General features: G+C 38.0%; 2 protein-coding genes across 5 annotated transcripts; both read right to left on the reverse strand.

Moving 5' to 3' along the window:
• Positions 1-2,506: 2,506 nt before the first annotated feature.
• On the reverse strand, positions 2,507-5,076 carry LOC127972346 (transmembrane 4 L6 family member 1). 4 transcript variants are annotated; one of them, XM_052575786.1, is made up of 6 exons: positions 4,909-5,076; positions 4,162-4,349; positions 4,002-4,070; positions 3,402-3,547; positions 2,981-3,167; positions 2,507-2,866 (listed from the first exon to the last, which is right to left on the reverse strand). In XM_052575786.1, exons 2-6 carry the CDS (start codon positions 4,330-4,332, stop codon positions 2,849-2,851), a joined length of 591 nt encoding a protein of 196 aa, XP_052431746.1. In that variant the 5' UTR covers positions 4,333-4,349; positions 4,909-5,076; the 3' UTR covers positions 2,507-2,848. The 4 variants fall into 4 exon arrangements, with proteins under 4 accessions (XP_052431746.1, XP_052431749.1, XP_052431747.1 ...); XM_052575789.1 differs by having other exon boundaries at positions 2,507-2,863; positions 4,162-4,338; positions 4,909-5,074; XM_052575787.1 differs by having other exon boundaries at positions 4,162-4,338; positions 4,909-5,074.
• A 244-nt stretch (positions 5,077-5,320) lies between these two features.
• mfrp (membrane frizzled-related protein) lies at positions 5,321-20,660 on the reverse strand. Its single transcript, XM_052575790.1, has 13 exons — positions 20,342-20,660; positions 20,140-20,245; positions 19,855-19,986; positions 18,536-18,676; positions 17,638-17,857; positions 16,070-16,200; positions 14,725-14,850; positions 10,122-10,198; positions 9,763-9,911; positions 7,864-7,994; positions 7,643-7,777; positions 6,354-6,481; positions 5,321-6,283 (listed from the first exon to the last, which is right to left on the reverse strand). Exons 1-13 carry the CDS (start codon positions 20,405-20,407, stop codon positions 6,059-6,061), a joined length of 1,767 nt encoding a protein of 588 aa, XP_052431750.1. The 5' UTR covers positions 20,408-20,660; the 3' UTR covers positions 5,321-6,058.
• Positions 20,661-21,061: the final 401 nt, after the last annotated feature.

Below are 21,061 nucleotides of genomic sequence, written 5' to 3' on the forward strand. Positions count from 1 at the left end.
ATTCTGAACAACTTTTGGGACCAATGTTGTCAATAAAGCTGTTAATTAAATATTGAAGATTATTTAAAAAAGTTACTTTGGCAAAGTAGTCCAAGGCTTTAAGCTGATAATCAATAAAACCACTGAAGTACAATTCTCTAGACTCTGAAGGTCAATAATAATTAAAAACGTTGAAAAATTGCATTTGGACAACTATAAACCAGTGATTGTATAATATGTTCTTTTCACAGTGTACACAAAGGCCTATTTATACAAACAGAAAGCCCACAAACTATCAAAACTGTGTAAAATAAAGCCTAATTTCATTCTAAACAAGCATGCAAAATTTAAGAGAGATTGGGCAAAATACTTTACACTATAACAGTTATGTTTAAAAACAGTGTTGTTTGAGTAAATGCAACCACTAGATGGCAGCGGAAGACCACTAATGGGCTCATTCAGCAAATTGAAACAGTACTTTTGAGAAGATTTATGAATTCATGGCTAAACAATAAAAAAAAACACTGTTACAACATTTTAAATCTCACTGAGTTAAAGTTTTCCATTTTGTTCATACAGACTTACCAGTTTTTAAAATTTTGCCACATTATGATTACAGTGAAACCTGAAAATGACATCCAAACTCTTAAAACTAGTTTAATCATTTAATTTCAGTGCGTGTGTCTGTCTGTCAGCCTATTCTCCGTTTTGGATGTGTTTAACTGTCATCCGTACATCCAGGTTGGCTCAGACCACCTCAGAGGCCTTAATGTGCTTGAACCCCGTAAATGCTGCTTGCAGCTTTAATTTTTCTTGTCATTGACCCAATTGTTAATGAACAATACTTTCTTCCTTCAGATCAGACAATCAGATTTTTTTAATGCATTTTGAGAGAAAAATCTTTTGAGACACATAGACATCAATAATCAGTATATGAATCTCAACAATGGTGACATGCTTCATGTAGCAATGCATGCTGGGAGCCACCATAGTATAAAACTCATGGCTCCCAGCATGCATTGCTGCATGAAGCATGTCACCATTGTTGAGATTCATATGCTGATTGTTGATGTCTGTGCGTGTCAGCGTAGGTTAAGTTTTTTTGAGCTCATGTTTAAAAGATTTTAACTGATTGTTATAATACCATGGGATTCATGTGACAGAAACCCAGTGTTTGTAATATAAATGTAAAAACATCAGTGAATCAGGTTATTTTATGATTATAAAACCATTAACAGATAACAGTTATCACCTGATCTCATTTCACGTTAGCTTTCTTTGATGCTGCAAATGTGCTTGACACACAACTGTCACAACGAAGACAAAAGATATAATAAGTGTTAAGAGCCCAACTAATGGAAACACTAATCACTGTAATGGTGTTTAACTGTTATATGTTATGGAAATTAAACACACAAAGTTGGGTTTAGACGTCAACCCAACTTTCATTTTCAACCAAAATATGACGTCTGACTGACGTTGGATTAGTTGGAGTCCAACGTCTTCCTGACGTCACATTGATGTACTGTGCCTGCTGGGTTCTTTTTCTGTTCTGAATTTGCCGCGCTTGACTTCGAGGTGTAAACTTTATTATTAGGGACTTTAAGCAACAGCTGCGAATGGAACGGCTACAGCGACCGGAAGTTTGCTGTCACACCGTTATAGCCAAGAACGTAAAAATCACTAAGCAACGGTAAACAGGACAGCGCAACGCGGCATTAATTCACTTATTGAGATACAAAAAAAATGTCATTTAAAAAAGCAAGAGAAGGATTCCCAATGAGATCGTTTGTGATCAGACAATCATAAACTGATGCAAATTACAGTGTCATATGCCATAACATTTATTTACCTAATCTCTCACGTTGAAGCGACTCTGGCAAATCAGCTGTTCTCCCGTAGTAGACCGTTAAAGTAGAACGTCACAGTTAAGTAGCAGTTAAATTCGCGCATGCGCAATATAATGGCATTGCCATTCCACCAGAGGCTGTTGCTAAGTCCCTATTGTTCGGTCTGAAACAGCGCCCAGTGACGGATGGTGTAGCAATATTGTTGTCCTGATGGAAATCTGGAAAGGTCAGCCCGGGAGATTTTCGGGAGGGGCTTTGAAATTCGGGAGTATCCTGGAAAAATCGGGAGGGTTGGCATGTATGGCTATAGCTGACAATGAGTTGCAGTGATTTGAGTAAAAGTCATGCATTTAGTTTCATTACTACTACATGTTAAGTGTCTGCATTTTTATATTAAGATATATTTCTTCTCAGTGGACTCAAATGAAATAAGTTCATAGGACTAAAATCGTAGGAATGCTAGCTTTTAAACTCAAACTGTTTGAAGCAGTGGGAGTGGAGTTAATTTCCATGGTAGAATTACAGTAAAACACTGTAAAAATAATAAGAGTTGTAAATTAATGGTTGAGGGCTGTAAATTAACAGTACTTTACTGGTAATGTTTTTTTTACAGTGTAGGTTTTACACTAGTGGATGTTTGACTCAGCTTTACATACTTTAACAAAATAGATACATGCTTTACAAAACATGGAAAATAAGTTTATTATATTTAATGGTTGAATATTACAGGGTTATTTAAACATCATGTGTCTGAAATATTGCTAATATTCACTAAAATGTAAAATCACCTACGAATTGCCATGAGATGATTTGACCTTCTATAGATTCATTACCTGTCAAAGGCTTCATTTACAGAAGACAAGAGTATGATTCACAAAAACTAGACATGATATTCATCATATGTGTGTTATGAAACCTCAGTGTGTTTCACACGTGTGTTTCTGCAGATCTGTGTGGATGTCATTGTGTTCATATATATCTCTGCACAGGTCCCACATGCTGGAGTGTGCTCTTGGGTTTCATTCCATCCGTGTCTGCTGAAGCCAAAGCAATAACACATCTTTTGTGAGGCTGGGATTACACACTTTTGAAAGCAATAGTTTGCTGTTTTGATACTTAAAATAAACTTTAAACATGGAGAGCAAGCATACCTGGTTCTCGTTCATGCAGGTCCCACAGAGACACCCGATCAGTCCATTCACTATCTGTGCCAGCAGAAGCACAGCCTCCAGAGTCCCGATGCTCAAGAGAATGGAAAACAGGACCACGTTCCACATGACCACATTCTGCGGCCGCACACACACCGTCCACGACGTCTGGTTAGACAGATAACTCTCTCTGAACGGAGGAGAGCACAGATGTTAAAGTGTCAGTATCAAAATGAGGTGAAAACTGAGTATGTTCTAACATGCTATAAGCAAACCACACAGTTTAGGGTTTTCACAATCAAGTTCTGCCAGAGAGTTTTGTGCGTTTCTGAGAATGAGATTTAGTTTCCCCTGCATCCTCACAGACGCACATTATACACACTGTATAGTGTACAAACAAACAGGTAAATGTGAGTGCTGTTACTCTGTAGTGCTGTTGAAGAAGGGATAGATGAAGATCCCGTCTCCTGTGTCACACAGAGGGCCATCCTGCAGACCGACGGCAGAGATGATCATACAGTACAGAGCTCCAGCAACACCCAACACAGACATCAGCATGGACAGCATCATCTGCAGCACACACACACACACACACACACACATGTTATGCTATAATAATAGAATTAAAACATGTTTCTATTCTCTGACTGTTCAATTGTAGAATGTAGAATCTAAATAATAAGACTCTTGTCTAGTGCTGTATAAAGGAATTCTTACAGCAAACATATCTTTCCTGCATCGCTGTGTCTCTGCAGCTCAGTCCAACTATAATCAGTATATCACTCATTAATTTGTTAATGATATGTGTTTGTAATTAGTTAAATGGCTGACTGCATGTTATCTTTTGCATGCACCAGTAGAACAGTAGTGCTGCCCATCATTACTGCAAAGTGTGCTTGAACAATCTGACACTCATTTACTGCAAGTGAAGTTTGAAAAGAGCACCATAGAAGAAGCTTTTTAACAAAGATGACACACATATCAAGTGCATGTGTTATCTGTTGAGATGAAGTGCGGTTCTCACCCCGCATCTGTTTGCGCAGCAGCTGCCCTCCCGTCCTGCGGCCCTCATGATGGACGCCGGCAGAAACGCCTGCAGGAACCACACACACACACACACACACACACACAGTCAGCGGACACACCTTCTCACTCACTCACTCGTCTGTCCTTCACACACTCACCAGCAGTCCTGCTCCGATCACCCCGGGGAAGAACCAGATCTTCTCTGTGATCTCCTCGGTCCTCCACACCTCACCGTTGGGAAAAAACAGCAGGATGTTCCCGACCACGGCTAAGAGACCGAGCGGGAAGAGAAGGTCTGCGGTGCATTTAGCACATTTACCCGTACACATGATGACCTGAGTTAGAGCTGTGAAAGAGACGTGTCTTGCATTGAAATCATGAACCAGTTACATAATAACATGTGTCCCAGCAGCACAGAAGCAGTCATCAGTGTCACAGACGTATATTTGTAGAAATAGACAACAATACATTTTATGGGTCACAATTATACATTTCTCTTTTATGACAAAAATCATTAGGATATTAAATAAAGATCATGTTCCATGAACATATTTAGTCAAATTTCTACCGTAAATATATCAAAATGTAATATTTGATTAGTAATATGCATTGCTAAGAACTTCATGTGAACAACTTTAAAGACGATTTTCTCAATATTTAGATTTTTTTGCTCCCTCAGATTCCAGATTTTCTAATAGTTGTATCTCAGACAAATATTGTCCTCTGAACAAACCACACATCAATGGAGAGAAATTGACCCTTATGACTGGTTTTGTGCTCCAGGGTCGCATATGAATGAAGAACAACATTTCCTTAACTGCTAGTGTCTTAAAAGTCCTTTTCTTCACAGCAGGATCATATTCAGTCTACAAACTGCTCCTAGCACAGATATCACAACTCTTCACCTGAGTTCTGCAGTTCTTCTCCACTCGCTGACTTCAGTGAGGACAACTGAAAGACGGTTCTTCTAGTTTCTGTTGAGGCTGGAAGTTAGTGGAGGTTAGTGAGTGTTGGCGATGAGCTGTGAAGTGATGAGAGGTAAAGTTAGTGTGAGCACGTCTGACACACACACACACACACACACACACACATCTGTCCCTGCGGTCAATCACCCCGCTTTCAAACACACATCTCACTATCAGTAACGGCCTCTGTCCATGTGTCCCACATACAGAGACTCACTCAGGAACAGAACAACACCTGATGGAAACACTTTACAATAAGATTACATTAACTTACAATAACACTGAGCAGTGCATTTGTTACAATGTTTATTAATCTATCTTAATGTTAGGTAATAATAATACAGCTGTTCATAGTTAGCTCAAGTCTGTTAACTACATTTACTACACTTCTGAACTTAATAATGTACTAGTAAATGTCGGAATTAATATTAACTAAGAATAATAATTGCTTTAGAAGTATTTTTAATTGTTAGTTTAATGTAGTTATTAACTAATGTTAACAAATGAAACTTCACTGTAAAGTTAAGTGATTTTGGACAAAATCAAAAGATACTTAAAGATTTTAATATGATATAATTGCATCATCAAATGCCATATAACTTCTTACCTTATTCCCTCCAGCGGTTGTAGATTCAATTTTCCAGTTTTACTGATGAACCTCCATGTTTTACTTCAGACGTTAAATGTGGTAATATTTTCAACTAAGGACATGGAATTGAAAGTCGATGTCTAAATGTCCTTCAAAAGTCAATCAAATCAGTCAATCAATCACAGGCTTGATCTGGGCCATACACTTTCCTATTGCCATGATGCAAAAATGTGTGCTACTATAGAAAGATGACAGGAAATGAAGACGAGATGAGCAGAGACACAAACTGAAACACACACTAGATAACTGTTTATTTGAATGAAATCTCACAGTATCTTAAGCAGCTGTAATCTGTCAACACTTTTTAGGACACTCTGCATATGTCACACTTTATAAATCTTCTAATCCCACAGAGACGACTCAGATTATGATTACAAAGTGCTTTTGTTTTTTTTGGTTGAAGAGTAAAAAATAAAACAAACAAGACTTGTTAGTCCATGTCTATGGCAGGGAGCAGTCGGTGGGGTCGTGTGAGGCGGGCAGCAGGTGGCAGCTGAAGGGCCAGGTCAGACTGAGCAGGGTCAGGGTTTGACTGCACTGCTGCTCAGCGCTGGAGCAGACGGACCGACACGGCTGCAGGACTCCACTCTGAGCGCTGCAGTGAGGAACAAACAGCCCGCACACCAGCCGACGGAAGGACTCGAAACAGCCAAACTCCATCAGCACCTGCGGTCACATCACACAGATGTCAGACGGGTTCGGACGAGTCGCTCAGAGTCACTGCTCTCATTCTCACCCTGTACTTGTGCAGAATAGAAGCAGCTTCTCTCTGGTCAGAAATAGACAGCCAGATGTTTGGAAAGGACGTGAGATTATAGCTCAGACCTCTGCACATTTCAACCTGGATGGGTTCACAAGATGAAGCTGAGAAGAAAAAAAAAAGATGAAAATTAGAATGTGAAATGCACTTGTGATCTTTTAGCATCTTTTAGTTTCTATCTTTTTGAAAAGCCCATGCCGAATAATGCATTGTTTGTAAACTAATCTGAGGAATGAGTTCTTACTAACGCAGTCTCGATCTTCATTAAAAATAAAGTTCATTCACTCTTTCCTAAGACAATGCAAACACTGTTTTTCCACAGCTTGGCACTAAACATTGTCTTGTGGCCATCGGAGCATCTTTATCATTTGGTTTCTATATTCACCTCTCTCACAAACACTACAAGTGAGAATTGCTGGGCGGGGCTACACAGACACCACTGTAGGGAGAGATGTAGAATCAGTGGGTGGGGCTAAACAGTGCTGTAAAGTCAGTGGGCGGGGCTAAATAAGGAGAGCTGTATAATCGGTGGGCGGGGCTAAACTGGCAGTGATGGGAAATCAGTGGGTGGTTGATGTGGAATTGGTGGGCAGGACTAAACAGACACTAATGTAGAATCGGTGGGCAGGGTTAAATACACAGTGCTGTAGGATTGGGGGGTGGGGCTACACAGACAGAGCTGTAGAGTCAGTGGGTGGGGCTAAACAGGCAGTGATATGGATTCGGTGGGTGGGGCTAAACAGACAACGCTTTAGAATTGGTGGGTGTTGCTAAACAGGCAGTGCTGTAGAATCGGTGGGTGGTGCTCAACAAACAGTGCTGTAGAACGGTGAGCTGGGCTAAACAGGGAGAGATGTAAAATTGGTGGGTGGGTCTAAACAGGCAGTGATGTGGAATCGATGGGCGGGGCTAAACAGACAGTGATGTAGAATTGGTAGGCAGTGCTAAACAGTGATGTAGATTCAGGTGTTGATCTTCTTAGGAGGCGATGCTTATCCACACTATTACATCATAGAGTAAAATTGGAATACAGTATAAGCTGTTTTTAGAAAGTTTAGAATGAACTCTTATGTCAAAAGATCAAGGGAATTTTGTTTTCTCAGTCTATGACCACTTTATAATATATAATTTGATAAATGATTATGCATGAGGTTATTAGTGCAATAGATTTATAGATTTAACTGGCTGAATAATTTATTCAGGAAGGGATTGAAAGGAATCAAAATAGCAGGAAAAGTCCTGTTCAAACTGCAGCGTGTTCTCACTGAAAGGAGGATAGGTGGAGTTAATGCAGTGGTGCTCGTCTGCAGCGTCTGCGCAGTCGCTCCATCCATCACACAGCCAGTCCTGGTGCAGACATTCCCCGGAGCCGCACGCAAACTCTGCTGGACCGCATGTTCCTGAAGGCAGAAAGCAGTGATGCAGGGAAGAGTCACAATCTCACAGAGACTCTCATAATCCACTACATGAATCATTCAGCACTCACTTTCTGAAAGAGATATGGCCATAAACGATGCATAAAAGCCACTGTCTGCAACACCTTCATCTGCCACAAACAGCACGGTCATCACAGGACCAGAGGAGGTGAGATCAGGAGGCAGAGCTGGACCACAAAATCTGCTCAGAGAGACAGTGGGATGAAGAACAGCAGAAAGCTTTCTGTAATTTTAAAGCAATAGTTCTCTTTAAAGGGGTCATATGATAGGATTTAAAGAAGATCTGTAAAGTTGCAAAGACTTAGAGTCTCAAATCCGAAGATGTATTCTTCATAAAAGTTAAGACTAGTCCACACCCCGCTAAAGGCGGGCGTACACGGTGTAAATTCGGATGGTCGGAAGATCGTTTGTCCACGCATATGTCACGAGTGAGTTTATCTGAAAATCGTACGGACGAGGTGATATACGACACGATTTTTTGACCTGCCAATTTCCGAAACAATTGCACGAAGTTGATAGATGCGTTCGACTTGAAGCAGCGCTGCACGGAAGGATCACTGTATGACATTAAAGTACAGCGAGAGCGATAAGAGAGCACACGGATCCAATGCATTCGACTTGCTCTCACGATACTTTGATGTCATACAAGTGATCATTCGGTGCAGCGCTGCTTCAAGTCAAACGCGCCTAATATAACTGCTCTCCCTCTCTCATAACTGCATATAAAATATTGATACAAGCCGTGAATGTTTCCTACACACAGGTTCTCTGGTCTGGTCCCCTAGTGTGTGTGTGTGTGTGTGTGTTCTTGTATATGGTTTATAACTATCTGACATATGTATTAGAATGTAAACATGGTTTATGAGGACAATTCCTGTGCCCTCGTAAACCAAATGGTTTTAAAAAAATACTAAACCATGTTTACTTGAAATTTTAAACATGGATAGACGTAGTGTGTGGGGATAGACTATACATAATAGAAAACCATTACGTCTATGGAGAGTCCCTGTAGACTACATATGCGTGTGTGAGAGAGAGCGGGTTAATTAAAAAGCATGGTACACGTTGCTAGAAACATCATACAGCGCTCGCTGTTCCTGTCAGACTTCAGCGAGTTTATCCTCCTGGTCAATAGTCCACATTCGCTGTGGCGCTGCCGTCTTCGTGTTTCTTCTTCTGTGGTTTTCCTAGTTCGTGATTGGTCGGCTTCAGATAAATCAACAAATCGGCTCATTCAACCGCACACATGTCACGAATTCAAACCAATAGCTCACAAACTTTTTAGACATGTTTAAAAATGATTGGGAGGTCGGGAAGTGCTCGTAAGCCACTCTGCTCGGCTCGTAATTCCTCGCAAATGATACCAGCTGCGAGTATACGAGCATACATGATTTCCACACGATTGAAAAAAATTGCATGCAAACTCATACAACAGAAAAAATTGCACCATGTACACCGCCTTAAGACGGCTTTTTCTAACATGCCCCCAAGCTAAACTACTTTGTTTGGCCTTCCAAAAGAGGACACGACTAGAAATCATGTTTATATCACATTTATAATGGGGTTTAATGTTTATGTTTCACTGCTCCGGCCGGACAAGGCTTCACAATATTAAGGGGTGTAACATTTACTTCACACACTTGAGGTATTCAGCCAATCAAGATGCACTGGACAGCTGGCCAATCACAGCCCACCTCACTTTTCAGAACAATGAGCTTTGTAAAAATCGATGCGTTTCAGAATAATGTACAGTATGTGGAAAATAATGTGATTTTCCTACCTTAAACCGCATAAACACATTTCATTACACCAAATACACAAAATAATGTTATTTTTAGCAGCATCTTATGACCCCTTTAAGTATATGAAATGTGCTATGTAAATAAACATGTCTTGCCTTGCCTTTAAATCTCATTAGTGTTGTAGAGACAGCAGTGCAGTATTCTCACCTGCCCAGCAGAGTGTTTGCATCTGTGTCTGCGCCGTCATACACCTCCACATAGTCAAACTCACACACATCCTGTGTTTCCAGACTAAAGTTCTGAAAACTCAGTCTTATCACTTGTCCATCTTCCACAGAGATTTGCCAGGAACACAGCTATGAGAGCGGTAGAGATAACTACAATTAATACAGTATGATAGAAACAGTAACAATGCCAAAAACAAATACTAGTTTTTAACAGCTTGCCTAATACATTAATAGATCAGTGCATAGACAATTTATATAAAACTGTATGTAAATGTATGCAATTTAGCATTTAGATTCAGGAAGTGATTGACAGAAATAGCAGCTGACAAAACCATTCACCTGTTTATGTGGGTAAGGCTTTGGATGGTTTGGACTGGACAACGATCCATACTCTCCTGTTATTTTTCCTCCACACTCTAAGAATCAGAAGATTGAAAGACAGCATAATGATATCGATTATAGTCTATACTTTCAAGCGAGATCAAAGACTGAAGTGTCAAACTTTGTGTAGTGTAATTAGGGCCCAAGCCACAAAGGTGCAGGGCCCTCTTGTTCTTCCTAGGATTATTAGGGCCCGAGCACCAATGGTGTGAGGACCCTATTGGAATTGCTCCATTTTTTCTTCTTCTTCTTCTCCAAAATGAATCACATTTTTGAGGATCTGAACATGCTTAAAAACTCACAAAACTACACACACAGGTGGCAAAAATGTACGTCTGATATGGGTTTCAGAATTAGAAGTGGCAAAATGGCTTGATAGCGCCACATATAAAATTTCAACGGACTGCGCCTCAAGCTATGTTTCACATACATGTATGAAACTTGGTAGACACATGTAACACACCAATACCTACTGTGGCGAGTGGGGTGGGGCCGAGAGCCGTGGGAACGGAGCGAGGCCGGTGGAGTGATTGGAAATGAGCGACACCTGCTCCACTCACCGGTCTCGAGTCCCACGAAAGAGATGAAAGGATATAAAAGAGGAGCGACGACAGTGAATGACGAGAGAGGACCAGGCCTGGGTTTTAATTGTTTTAGGTTTTTGTTTGTGCACGGCAGTCGTCCGTGAGGGGCTGCCACGCTGTTTTATCTTTATTTTATTATTAAAGTTCTTTGATTGTCCGCCGATTCCCGCCTCCTTCTTCCCGATGATTATGACCTTTGTACTGCGTTACACATAAGCCCAACAGGAAGTATGTAATTTTTTATTTCCTGTACAATTTTTTGTACATATATATCTCAGCTGAACAACTTTTGCACTGCATGTAATAGGCTCCACCCAACAGGAAGTTGGCTACTTAGGGCTGTGTAAAAAGTGCATGCTCTGGATTTTTATATATTCCTTCCAAGCTTTCCAATGAATTGCCACCAAACTTGGTCAGCATGACCTCAAAACATTGGGGATGTTAAATTGCAAAGGGATTTGTGATCTTGGAATTTGAGATCTTGAGCGCAAAATGGAGTAAAACTAACTTGGCAGTATTTTGAATTGCGTGGAAAAACAGTATGTCCAGCAATAGACAAGCCCTAAAAACTGCCAGGGCTGAGCATTTCCACAAACTCATAGAAAATAACCAAAACAATCCATGGTTTTTATTTGGCACAGTGGCTAAATTTACATATAACCAGACTCCACCCGATCTAAATATTCCCTCACAGTTTAATAGTAATGACTTTGTAAATTTCTTTACTGATAAAAAAAGCTAACATCAGAAATACAATAGCGAATGTAGATTCTACAGCATCTAATAATTCAGTTACATCCATCGTACCCAAAGATAAACTGCAGTGCTTTACAAATATAGGACAGCAAGAGCTAAATAAACTTATTACTGCATCTAAACCAACAACATTTTTATTAGATCCTGTACCCACTAAATTACTGAAAGAGCTGTTACCTGTAGCCGAAGAACCGCTTCTCAATATCATTAACTCGTCGTTATCTTTAGGTCACATCCCAAAACCATTCAAGCTGGCGGTTATCAAGCCTCTTATTAAGAAACCAAAACTAGATCCTAGTGTACTGGCAAATTATAGGCCTATTTCAAATCTTCCATTTATGTCAAAAATTTTAGAAAAAGTTGTGTCTGCTCAATTGAGCACCTTCCTGCATAAAAATGATCTGTATGAAGAATTTCAGTCAGGTTTTAGGCCCCACCATAGCACAGAAACTGCACTTGTTAAAATTACAAATGACCTGCTCCTTGCGTCAGACCAAGGCTGCATCTCATTTCTAGTCTTACTTGATCTTAGTGCTGCGTTCGACACCATAGATCATGACATACTCGTAGATCGATTACAAAACTATACAGGTATTCAAGGGGCAGGCTCTAAGATGGTTTAGATCCTACCTGTCCGATCGCTACCATTTTGTTTATTTAAATGGGAGTCATCTCATTTATCACCAGTAAAATATGGAGTGCCACAAGGATCCGTCCTAGGTCCCCTTCTATTTTCAATATACATGTTGCCCCTTGGTAATATTATTAGAAAACAATTAGCTTCCACTGTTATGCTGATGATCCTCAGCTATATATCTCAACGAGACCAGATTAAACTTCTAAATTATCCAAACTAACAGAGTGTGTAAAAAATTAAAAGATTGGATGACCAATCATTTTCTCTTATTAAATTAGGTTAAGAAAGATATATTACATGTTGGACATAAAAAAGTACTCAGAATGTGGTAGATTACAATTTGTAACTAGACAGATGTACTGTTACTTCCTCTACAGTCAAAAATCTGGGTGTTATATTACACACTCTCTGTTTAAATCTAGATTAAAGACACATCTCTTTGGCCAAGCACTTAAATAATGCATCTCATAATCTTGGACTGCAGTTATGTCTGATCAAATGTGCATTATTTTTCTTTAGCTTGGGTAAAACAAATAAATTTTTATTTGGTTGTAACAGCAGCTACACTAATTATGGCTCTATGTGTTTCTCTATTTTTGCCACGGCTAGGATTTACACAAGCTCCAGTCTGGATCCAGAACACCTGAGAAGAGATTATGTCACCCCCTCAGAGCACCTCTGATGATGCTAACCCTGAAACAACATACAGAACCAAATTTTGCTATAACTTTGATTGCATCATATAATCATTGATGTTAATAGTGTTGGTCGTCTGTTTGATTATGTCTTGATTTGATTTTTCCGTATATTTTTGCCTTATGTGCACCACTGATAAGTTACTACTAAATTTTTAGAAACATAAATTTTCTGTGACGTGGCTTTGCAACGATTTGTATAGTTGATAGCGCCTTACAAATAAAATTTATTTGAAAAATTCATTTAATTGAACAACTTCAACGGTTTGGCTGTGGCGAGGTGACAAATTTATGTGGAGAAATAAGAAACAGGAAGTGTCTAATAACTTTTCCACACATTGTCTGATTTTTATGAAACTTCAGTGGTTTATTTGCTGTATGATGCTGATCACATAGGTGTGACTATTATGACTGAAAGTTAAAGTGCCACCAACTAGCAGGAGGAAGTGTGTCATTTTCAAAATGCTTTGAATTCTGCATTTTATTTTTAATCAGTTTGCTTCAAACTTAATCAGAATAATGACAAAACATAGCAGATGTAAAACTGTGAAAGGATTATTGATAACTTAATGTTGCCACAGCTACATTTCAAATGTAAAAAAAATGTTTTCCTCTGCTTTTCAGTTTCAAGTTTCAAGTTTCATTTATTTCAGGAATATATGGCCTCTCGGCCCATAGTTCCACAAATGTCATGACATGGCAGATAATCTCTTTTTCGTTCCTTGATATATATACAGTGCTAACCGCCATGCATTCTCAGAATCACAAATACTTGGCACATCTTTGCAGACATCACCCACAAGGACAAGTTCACTAAAATATTTCTTGCGTAAATCTCTATACAAAGGACAAACATACAAAAAGTGCATCTCATCTTCAATCACAGAAATATTTGTTAAATTACAATAATGACAGATTCTTTCTGCAACTGGTGTATTACTCCATCTACCCGTTTCTATAGCTAACTGATGGCTTGAACATCTGAACAAGAATAATGATCGTACCAGTTGCCTATTATACACAGACGTAATGTAGCTCTCTTGTATTAACAAAGACTTGCATTGTGAGTATATGTTTAGTTTGTTATTTTCTAAAACTGATGCATACCATGCCTCATGTGCTTTTTCTTTCAATCTTTGATTTAGAACAGCTGTAAATGTTCTTATATCACCTACACTTTGAGCCTCCCAAGTAGCTAAAAAGCCATAAAAATTCATTTTTTTTTTTTTTTTTTTTTTATGGCTCTGCTTTTCAGGCAGGCTTGGAATTTCATGAAACTCGATACACACAACAGCATTAATAATAGTTAGAAACTGGCAAAAGCTCATAAATGGGCTTACAGATAGGATAAGAAATCTTTTAAGTCTGAACCTTTACTGCTCAGTTCAGTTAATTAAGAAATGAATTGTTAATTGATAATGCATTGACACTAACATGATCCAACAATGAACAAAATATTTTTACAGCATTTATTAATCTTTTTCATGTTATTTAATAAAAATATTCATGTTCATGTTAATTCACAGAACATAAACTAATGTTAAAAGATATAACTTTAAATTTTAATAATGTATTAATACATTTCAAACTTAATTTTAATTAACATTATCAGTTAACATAAACAATAATTATATAGCTATTAAAGTTAATGTTAACAAATGAAACAGTATTGTAAACTATTAATAGTTTTAAATATTGTTCTCTCTCTCTCGCTAATCTAACTTTGTGTGTGTGTTTCACATTCTTGATTTTATAGTGTAACTCTTTCATTGCTGTAAATCCAGACTACCAGAGGGTTACTGTAAATGCACTATTTGCACCGGATGCCACTGGGGAGGCGTTTGCACTGATGGCTTGGGCCCGTCATCACTTCTTGAGGCTATATTTACCCTTGTGTTTCTGGCTGCAGTTGGCTTCATCTGACCTGTCCTGACAGTTTGGCTGGCCATCACAAACAGAAACGGGTAGCAAACAACGACCACCATCACACATGAACTCTTCTCTGGAACAGCTTTCTGATTGCAGACAGAAAGAAACCTTTAGTACAGTAAATACAAGCAGAAAAAAACACTAGTGACATTATTATAATCTCTGATCAGAATGTCATAGATATATTCACCGCTTGCATTTGCATCATATTTATAAATTATATGGGAAAAAAATAGTACTACTTGGCTAAACCACATTTAAAATGAAGTCTATTTTATTATTGTCACCCTACAATACAGACTACTATACACAAATATAAACATGTCAGTAGCACTTTAGAACACTGTTCCATCATTAATGAATAACTACACAAGAACGCATGAGTTGTACAATATCAACACTCTAGTTAATACTATTGTGTATCAATAAACTAGGATTATTGCATTATTACGTAATAGTGCTTAGTCTAATGTGATAGCTTACTATTAACTAATCAGTAACTATTATTCTTTCATACCTCTCCAAGAACTACTAAGAACTACTGTATACAGGTTCATAATTAATATGAATAATGCATAATATATAATTAATTCTAAAGTTAAGGTCATGGTTACCCACTAGTAAGGACAAGTATAACCAAATTGTTCTAAAGGAATAATTAATATTTTGGATCAGTATTCTAAAGTGAAGAGCGCGACAACTCTGTAATATTGGCTGACGTCACTGTAAGTTTTTGAGATACGTGTAAGATTTTCTATAGTAATGACTTAAGTGTTACTACTCCTTAGAAATTACTGAAATCATTGTAAGCTTTTGAGTTTTTTTTTTGTTTTTGGTTAGTAACTAATTTGGCTAGATATGGTAACTCTTAAGACATTACTAGTGAGTTACCGTGATCTTCATTTTAGAATACTGTTTCAAATAATTAGTATTTTTCTTTTAAGAAGGAGGTAGTAACACGTAAATCATAAGTTCCTTTAGAAGATTTGGTAATGCTTGAGTCATTACTTCTGGGTTACCATGATCTTCACTTTAGAATTAATTATACATTATGCATAATTCACAATAATTATGAACCAGCATACAGTGGTTCTTAGTAGTACTCCAGGATATATGAAAAAAAAAAAAAGTTATTGATTGAACTTCCAGTTTCAACTGAGCGCTATTACTTAATAAATCAATAATCAGAGTTTCTTGTTAGTTAATAGTAGCTGGAATGTTAATAGTGCATTACTCATCTGTTCCTGCGTAGTTATTCATTAACGATGGAACAGGATTCTAAAGTGTAACCAAAGTTTTACTTACTCTGTCCCGGTAACACAGAATGATACTGTACAGTGAAGCCATTGCCGCTGATACTCCCATCAGAATGAAAGGACACCAGCACAGTGCTGCTGTTTGTGTTCAGTGTAGGTGGAGTGACGCTGCCACAGAATCTAGGAAGAAATCAGTCTTAATTATTCACAGCTTGAGAGCGAGTGCCAAGAACAGCCATGTGTAGCAAAATTATTCAATAACTCAGTTTCACAAAAACTTCATGAGATACCTATTTAAGAGGTTAGGTTGTGTATTTTTACAAGCCAAGACACATTGATACTTGAGAACCATTGATCTGGAGTATGTAACAGTTGTTTTTTATCTGTTTAGTTTTCTTTGAAAAAAGAGAAAAGATTTCGCAAGACTTTCTAGCATAACAAAAAAAATATTTAAAGCCAATATACTTAAAGTGATAGTTCACCCAAAAAAGTTATTTCTGTTATCATGTTATGAATGAATAAATATTAAACGAGTGGTTTAATTATTGTGAGAGATATGATCCCTTTAGGCTTTAATCACATATTCATATGGATACAGCACCTTCATATTCTTTTAACTTTCAGTTACCTGGAGTTTCGCTGGAGGGACAAAAACCTAAAAAAATATCTTTATTTGTGTTTCGAAGATTAAACAAAGTATCACATAAGGCAAGGCAAGGCAAGTTTATTTATATAGCACATTTCGTACACAATGGTAATTCAAAGTGCTTTACATCAAAGAAAGTAAAATAATAATGAAGAAAAATAATAACAAGAATAAAACAAGCAATTTTAAGGACAAATAAATGATGACAGAATATTCAGAATGAGTTTTGCTCCACCCTCCTTTCCTATACTCCAGCCCAAAGACTCTTATTTTGCTTCATATTTGTTTCTGTGTTTCCACTTCTTGTGGAAGTTCCAGTATTTGTTTTTGATTATGTTCACCTGTGTCTTGTTTAGTGTCTCGTTTACTCCTGTGGTTCTCCCTTTGGTTTTGTTGGTTATTGTCTTGATGTTTTTAGTATTTGTCAGTAGTTATGTAAATTAACAATGTGCACACTGTTAAAAATCGACGTAAAAAATGGCCAAATTTCGACAGTAACAAACTGTTTTTCATTAAAACATTTCATTCTGGGTAATATTCATTATTTTCGAGAAGGTAGCCTGCTGCTATATATCGTAAATTAACAACGTTCAAAGTCGACACTCAGCGTCTGTGTTTCAAATCACACCCTACACCCTCATTCACTATTCCCTACATGAGTTTACTAATATAGTCCACCTGACAGAGAGAATGAACACTAATGAGTGAATTCAGACACTGATCAACTGTTAACGAGCAGAATCACTGAAGAAAAGGACTACAAAATGAGAACAGGAAAATCAAACAAACAAGACTTTACCAAAAGAGTGCAAAACAACACAGAAAATAGGGAACATGTGACACAGAGGTTGTTTAACTGCATTAAAAACTAAATAAAACCACTATTAAAAATAATTTTTGGGGGCTTTTTAAACTTAAATGCAGCCCTATGTCAGCTCTGATAGTCGTTTGTGATTAAACGGTGAGCAAACCTTGTGACAACAGATGTCTTCTCTGTCTCTTCTCTGACTTCTAGCCAGTCAAACAAGCAAGGAGAGGGTCCCTCGAGGGCCAGAGAAGACACGTGTATCTGCAGGAGGAGCGGTGGAGACACCCTGATCACCCACACACAGTGAGAGTCTGGAGGATACGGGCCGGGGTGATTGGGAGAGCTGAGCGTCCCCCAGGAGTCTGTCAGCTCGCCGCCACAGCCTGGAAAAACAGATGGAAAGCCAGTTATATTGAACAGACAGGTGAAAAAACATATGCATATAAAATAGTTTTAGTGCAATTTTAATTTACAGTAGCATGCATTTGACTGTGAACGCAAACCAAAATGTATTCAGATACCTTCAACATTGGACAGTTTAGTCGCTATAGTTAAAAAATAGTAATAAAATAAGACAAGAACTCAGAGTTAAACTGTGTCAGAAAAAACTGATCTTGATAATGTCAGATAACTTTGATAGAAAGGTATGTAATGAATTTATTCAATTTAAGCACGACAATTTAGCTCAACCAATTACCAAACAATGCTTGATTTTTTTTTACCGGCAGGCCACACTTTTTAAAGATATTTTGGGTGTATTATGTCACAGTTTATTATGATATTCTCACTTACATTAATGAACTATAGTGTCCTCCATCCAGTAGTGTGTGTATATATATATATATATATATATATATATATATATATATATATATATATATATATATATATATATATATATATATGTGTGTCTGAATAATTTTGGTTTGACTGTATTTAAACATTTGAGTCACACTTAAAATGTCCCAATTTAATTTTTTTGCAATGAAATGCAAAGGCTAAGTCATTTGGGGTCACCTTGACATGAAATGTTGCATGCGGTTAGAAGAGCATGAACTGACTTGTAAAGAAGGTGGGCTTTTTTCCGGGCGGTGAGAGTGTGGTAGTGTTCATGGGAAGAGGGGAAGTGGGACTCAGAGAAAGATTCTGTGAAGATCTGTCTCCAAACCGAGAGTCTAAAGGGAAGATCTCTCCTGTATTATCTGTGGGGAAAAAAAGAGTAGAACAGTGACAAAGAAACTTTTCTCTTTTTGCTCTACTGCTAAATCATTTCTAAATGTGGTACGTAACAGCTACGAGATAAATGTCATAACTAATTAAAGCAACAATAATAATACTTGTCAGGTCTCTCAATGAGGCTAATAGCTGCAAAGTTTTGAAGTTTATTTTTGTTTTTGAGCGAAGGTAAATGTGCTGCAGGCTCAACGGCCAAATAAACATATGTAAATAAAACAGACTTTTAGGAATGTTCTGGGACCTGTATGAAGCTATATCTGGCTAGCAAAAAACACTTGTGTTACCTTTCTGGCATTAAATAAAGGTACAGCAGCTGGAAATCATCTTTACATGCTTTTAATTGTGTTGACTTGTGCCACACTTAACAACTCTTTTGTGGAAAGTTTTATTAAACTAGAGAAAGAAAAACATCCACCTGTCCTTCAGCCCTGTATCTGCTTTAAGGACAGAGACTGAGATGTCTCTCCCGTTTCTCTAGTTAGAAGCCGGGTTGGATGGCCTCGTCTGTGGTTAAGGTTTCTCAAGTTAGATGATCCTCTGAGATTGAGCTGCTCTCTGTCTTTAGGGGTTTTTAAGTAGGCAGTTCTCCTCTGGTATGTATAGGTTGAGCCGCTCTTTCAGGTTCCCTACTTGAACAGTTCCTTCATCATAGATAGTAACCGTCAAGAACATTTTATTTTGATAAAACCTTCTCTTTCCCAGAGGTTGAGGGAAGATGTCCCTCTACGGTTTCTTCTTAAGCCTCCCCCGAATTTGTTTAGGGTTGTTCTTATAAATGCTTTGTTATAGTACCAAAGCTATCAGGTAAGCCTTTAATAATTCATCAGAGCAAACAGTGAGGTTGCATTGCATGCTTATGTTATTTAACATGATTCTATTGTCAATGTAAAGAAAAATTGATAATAATCAGAGAATGAGAATAACATTTAAAAATGCAAGGAGTATGCTACTAAAGGATTTGTGTGCAAACAGAAATATCAGACTTTGTCAGACCCATAAAAAAGTTAGAAATACAGGCCTGTAGCAGCAGAAACTACTGAAACAGTCAAATTCTCATTTTACAGTTTGCATTCTTTTACAACAATTTCACCAAAACAAAACAGCAACAGCAGACAGATGGAGTAAAAGTGTTTTGCTGACTCACGTCTGAGAACGAGGAGCAGAATGAGGCAAAGCACAGCTGCGGTCAACAGCACACCGGCCGACACGATTACTGCTCCATGACCAGCCAGCTGACCTCTTACAGTCATCACACAGTCCCTGACCACACCGGAGCCTTTACAGATCACATCAAGCCAAAGATACAGAGCATGTAAGATAGAGATCAGATGCACTGCAAAGGCACCTAATTCTGTACATAACACAAATAGCTTATACAATGCAGCATTTATGCTAGGAATATCCTGTATCAAACAGCCCGCACACTTACCTGCAGCTGGTGCTTTTGCAGGCTCAAGGTAGATCTCTATTTTTAAATGTCCTTTGCTTTCCTCATTTTCTTCATCAAACTGGAAGACTGGGTTGCAGAAAACATTCTGTGAATATTAAGACAAATGATTAATTTATATATAAAGACAGACGATTGGTTTAGTGCCATCAATGAATATATTATAATAATAATAATAATTTACCTCATATGCATCTGGGCTCTCAGTTGAAAGGTCAGGGTCCATCATCTTTGCGTCTTGCGAAACCATTCACATATGTTTAGTTGTCTGAAAATCAAGAGGAATGCTATTGATTCAGTCCTTTGGTTGTGATAATGAATTATTGTTATCCATAAAAGGAAATGCCTAGACATAATGGTAATAATAATAAAACAAATACATATATAAATAAATAAAAAGCTGTTTTAAAATCCATTTAAGTGTATGCATTAAATATTAGAACATTTTAATAGAATATTAGATTCGGTAGAATATTTGTTAATTAAATGTATGTATTTTTGTCTCTTATTAGTGCTATGATATTATGGTCCAGCATGTTGTGCAGCTGAAAGAAAGTGTCTGATATTGGCTGTGTGGAACAGAACTTTCATCCCAATATTCCCAAAGCCAAGTCAGCTGAGAGGATTGAGCTCCTTAATGATCCTGAGTCACACACACATTCCCAACCCCTCGCTCTCTCTCTCTTACACACACAGACTCACACAAGCTCTCTCTCTCTCTCTCTCTCTCACACACTCTCTCTCTCCCTCTTACACACACACACTCACACAAGCTCTCTCTCTCTCTCTCTCTCTCACACACACACACACACACACTCAGACAAGCTCGCTCTCTCTCTCTCTCTCTCTCTCACACACACACACACTCTCTCTCCCTCTTACACACACACACTCACACAAGCTC

The sequence above is a fragment of the Carassius gibelio genome, chromosome B15, assembly GCF_023724105.1.
Source record: "Carassius gibelio isolate Cgi1373 ecotype wild population from Czech Republic chromosome B15, carGib1.2-hapl.c, whole genome shotgun sequence".
Classification (NCBI taxonomy): Eukaryota; Metazoa; Chordata; class Actinopteri; order Cypriniformes; family Cyprinidae; genus Carassius; species Carassius gibelio.